Genomic DNA, 4,540 nt, shown 5'->3' on the forward strand with positions numbered 1-4,540 from the left:
ACCCAACTTTGGATTAAATTTTTTTCCATATCTTGTACGGTTTGAAAAAGTTGAGAGTGATGGGATAAAATTTGAAAAAAGTAATGCTTTTCGAAAATTCTTTATAACCACAATGCAGGACACCAAAAACCACACAATTTTAGATTAAACTTCGTTTCCATATCTTGTACAGCTTTGAAAATTTCGGGGATAAACTTTGGAAAAAATAATGTTTTTTAAAAATTCTTTACCATTACAATGTAGAATACCAAAATCGCACAAATTTAAGAGGGAAAACTCACCATTTTTTAGAGAGGGTATTTCCATCCCTAGACAAAACAAAAAATGGTTTCGTTATTAGAGTGAATTCGTTATTAAATTTTTTGAATTTTCAAGTTACCGAACTTCCTTTATAAACAAACAATTAAGTAACACCGAACGAGTTACGTGAGCTACGTGCTTTACTACACCGAAATTAAACGAGCGCAGCCTCGATATTTTCCTCGCCATTGTCTCAACCGCTCAATTGCTCAATCACTGGCAAACAGCGCGCGATTCGACGAAATGCCGCTGATATTTCGGAGGCTTCGCTCCGTTCGCAGCTAAGCCGATAAAATCGAAAGCCGGCGTTTCGTAACAGGGTTGTTTGAGCGACACATGTGCAGTCATATGAACGATGAATCGGCGATTCAACGGAATAATCGTGTCCACCGAGAAAATATCAAATTTCGACTTCTCTCCAATGGATTGCGTTGATTATGCACGAACCGTCCTTCTTTATCTTCTCCTTTGCACAATCGCATCGACCCAGCTGGGACATTCGTCTTCCTTTGGACGCAGCTTTCGTGTATCCATTGAATCCACGGATCGTTGCGTAATTCGTGTGTGACAGACACCATTTCTTTCACTTTATTCACGTTTGTAACGTTGTGCAAGTCGTCGTCATTCATCGAAGAAACGAAAGAATACACGAGACAATCACACTTAAACTGAAGTCGATTCGTTCGTTTCAGTCTATCAGACAAGGAAAACGTAATCGGACATCTCTGGCGCAAGAACTCGAGGTATGTCCTCTCTTGTATCTTCTTTCATCGATGTTCCACGGTGATTATTTCACACGGAAGATGCGTAAAAATCGATAGGACGACGAAGACAGCGGAAGCAGGGAGTCCACTAGCAACGAAGACACCGGAAGCAACGAGAGCAACGGAAACAACAACGAAAGCGGCAACGTCGAATCTGGCGAAGGATCAAAAGGCTCCGCCGAGAGTGCTTCCAGCGAGAGCGACTACGACGACGATTCAGAAGAGGAAGGAGGTTCTGTCAAAGCCCTCATCGATTTGCTTCAACTAGCTGCACCCATTCTAGAAGATCTCAGCGACGTAAGAAATGGATTTAACGGATTCCATGTTCACTTGGATTCTCAAAGTGTAAGTATAGATTACTATAGACCCTACCGTCGCTTCCTTTTTCAGCCTGACTCCGACGCAGACATCAGTGATGTCCTTCAAGCAGCTCTTCCCATTATTCAAGAGCTCTCAGAGGTGAGAATTTCGGCAACTTCGAATAGAAATTATCTTAGACGATAGAGAGCATACATTTTCGTATTTTCAGGCAGACGGAGAAGGATTCGATATTCCAGCGATACTGGTGCCGATTCTGCTACAATTTAGCGAAGTGAGTCGCCAAGTTCCCTTAGAGGGAGGTGTTAGGAGGCAGGTAAGACCAGGTAAAGATCGAAATGAGATTTGTTTCAGGGTCGAGATGGAATGAGAGACTCTGCTGCGATTTTGACGCCTGTTCTTCAATTAATCGCGCCGTTGATCGGACCCCTGGTTGGTCCACTGGTTGTACCACTGAGTCGTCAAAGTAGCCAGGTAAATATCACTCCTCGTTTCTAATCACAAACGTCTCCTCTTTGGTATTAGATAGGAAAAGTGAATTTCAGCCTCCAGGACAGGGTGGATCGTCGGTCGGCGATTTGGTCAAAGGCTTGCTAGGTCCCTTACTCGAGGTAATTATCATCGCAATAATCAATTTCTCGCACACGACATTCTCAAACAACCCTCTTCTTCCAGCCCGCTGGACCCGGAAAGATGTCTCCGCTCTCGAACCTGCTCGCCGGAGTTATCTCTAGTCTTAGCAAAGTACGCATTGACTTTTCTGTTAACGTTCTGTTCTTCCTTAATAAATCGATCGTTCCACCACTGAACCAGTCTCGTGTATTTCAACAGTTCGTCGTACAGTCGCGAGCTTTGCGTCGAAACAGTACACAGAATCCTTGGAAAGCTTCCGTTTCGATTTAAACGTGAAAATATCATTGTACATATATTCTTGGACGTTCTTTAACCGTGTCCTTGGTTTTTCTTCGATACGTTGCAGAATTCAGGGAAAGGAGGAAAGTCGGACATAATGAGCCTCGTGAAAGCTATAGTCGCGGGATCGGTAGCAGGCACCAGTGCTGGTTCCAGTGGAACCACCAAGGATAGTTACGGAGCACCTACGAGCTACGGTGCAGAATATTCCCCCTCTACTACCTACGGTCGTGTAAGTTTTCCTCCATTGATATCTCCCTCTGTCTCCTTCTTTGACACACACCTGGAGTCCTGTCTGTGAACATACTAACACACGAGACACGATTTTCGAGGTACATTACCCGCCTGTGACATTCTGCTTCTCAACTTTTCAGCCTAACACGCCACCGACGAACCCAAACCCGCTTCTCATGCTTGGCTCTTCGATCAAAGACATTCTTAACGCGGTAGTAAAGGTGGTGTCTTCGTTAGTTAACGCCATCACCAGTATTCTGGGCGCATCGTCGAATAGTTCCAATGAACCTCAACGACCGTCTTATGGTCCACCACCTCCTCCCTATGCCAACCGAAAACCCTATAGAATGCCACCTGACGAACCTATTAGCATAACTACTCGCGAGCCTCCACGACTGACGAGATTCTAGGTAGACTTTAATATTGGGTGTGTCGATGTCTTGTAGATTTTCGAGAGATGGAGGAACGAATATAAATTTGGCTCGTTTGTCTTCTTCCTTTTTTGTACTATACGAATAAAGATGAGCTCTTTGATGCGATGTACCGTGCTGAGATGGGAAGTTGCTTGATTGGCTATAGTGTGATAGATATGGGTTTTGTTGGAGTTATACAGGGTGTCTCAGCTGATTTCGACATCTTGATTTTCTCGTTATTATTACTCATAGCGGAAAATGTTTCAGATGAAATTTAAACGGTGTCGAAGGGGGCATATTCTGGTTGTTATTAATTCTTTCACGAGTGGAAAAGTTTCACTTTCATCGGAAACATATTTCGCTTTGAGTAATAATAGCGAGAAGATCAAGATGTCAAAATCAGCTGAGACACCCTGTGTAGACAGGGAACGTGTGTTTTTGTTACTGGAAGAAATGGTCACGTTCGTAGATCGAGTTATGTGGAAGAGAGCGAATGGAATATGTAGAGATCAAGTGGGATAGAGTGATGGCGAGTGATACGATGAAATTTGAAATAATAGTGTACTCGCGGTAGATTTCGGAACGTATCATCTGCGGATACGGAGATTTTAATAGTATGTTAGCGTGTGCCGCGAGAAACCTTAAGGTGGTGGCTTCCGGAGTGTCACAGACGAAATTAGGCGAAGCGAGCAGAATGTTGCCCCTGTATAGTCGGTGGAAGCGATATAGTGACGTCATAAAATGTGTGAAGAGCGCTAAAACATTAATTCAAGGGAGATACGGAGCACTAGCATTGCTTAGGGCTGTTCGATGTTAATTTTAAATTGGTTCCTCTGTTGCGGTATATTTAAAAAATTTGTCTGCGCCTTGATGAACTTGCAGATTAACTCTTGCGTCAATGACCGCAATTGTCGTCCACTTTATCGTTCAATTTTAATAGTTTTCTGGTAAGAAAATTCTAAACATGAAGCAAACACGGATAGGAAATGTGCGAAATGACAACGATCTGAACGGATATTCAAATCTTTTACCGAGAAGATCAAATATTTTAAGTGAGAATGTGGAAAAAGGTACCTGGTTATTGACGTAAGCGTTAATTTTGACTGTGAAAACTTACTATCTTAAATCTTTGCGATCGAGCCCCGGGATATGCCCGGCAACGCGTTTTTACGAAGAAACGAGGAAAAGAATAATATACACACAGCTTAAACAAACTGATTTGAATAAAATTTATACGTTTTTTAGCCAAGCTTTTTCCTAAAAACTAATTCTAACCAATACGACTATCATGCCTATGGAAAATACGACCGCAAAGAGTTAAATAAGATATTGTGAGCAGAAACTTTTGAAGAAAATTTAAGAAAGAAATTAAATTTTAAAATTTAACAGATTAACGTCGGATGACGCACGTTCATTTTCATCTGTCTGAAAATAAATTTATAAAACGCTATAAACGATTCAATTTCTCTTCAGAAATGCCATAACAGATGTTTCACGAATGAAATAAAATTTCTTTGAAAAATATTAATTAGCTATAGCAGTTTTTTCCCCAACGTAACACCATTAAAAGGAATAGACGCGAAATCATCCCGTACCTAT

At 41.9% G+C, this 4,540-nt stretch overlaps 1 protein-coding gene across 1 annotated transcript in view; it reads left to right on the top strand.

Moving 5' to 3' along the window:
* Positions 1 to 2,938, top strand: part of LOC108579389 — a 5,550-nt gene extending 2,612 nt beyond the window's left edge. Inside the window, exons 2-10 of the mRNA XM_017942953.1 lie at positions 993 to 1,043; positions 1,122 to 1,361; positions 1,455 to 1,523; positions 1,594 to 1,656; positions 1,737 to 1,856; positions 1,928 to 1,993; positions 2,058 to 2,126; positions 2,362 to 2,526; positions 2,669 to 2,938. Of these exons, the coding sequence (XP_017798442.1) occupies positions 993 to 1,043; positions 1,122 to 1,361; positions 1,455 to 1,523; positions 1,594 to 1,656; positions 1,737 to 1,856; positions 1,928 to 1,993; positions 2,058 to 2,126; positions 2,362 to 2,526; positions 2,669 to 2,938 (1,113 nt within the window). The remainder of the gene's footprint in view (positions 1 to 992; positions 1,044 to 1,121; positions 1,362 to 1,454; positions 1,524 to 1,593; positions 1,657 to 1,736; positions 1,857 to 1,927; positions 1,994 to 2,057; positions 2,127 to 2,361; positions 2,527 to 2,668) is intronic.
* The last annotated feature ends 1,602 nt before the right edge of the window (positions 2,939 to 4,540 follow it).

Source organism: Habropoda laboriosa, unplaced genomic scaffold (genome assembly GCF_001263275.1).
Source record: "Habropoda laboriosa isolate 0110345459 unplaced genomic scaffold, ASM126327v1 scaffold10, whole genome shotgun sequence".
Taxonomy (NCBI): Eukaryota; Metazoa; Arthropoda; class Insecta; order Hymenoptera; family Apidae; genus Habropoda; species Habropoda laboriosa.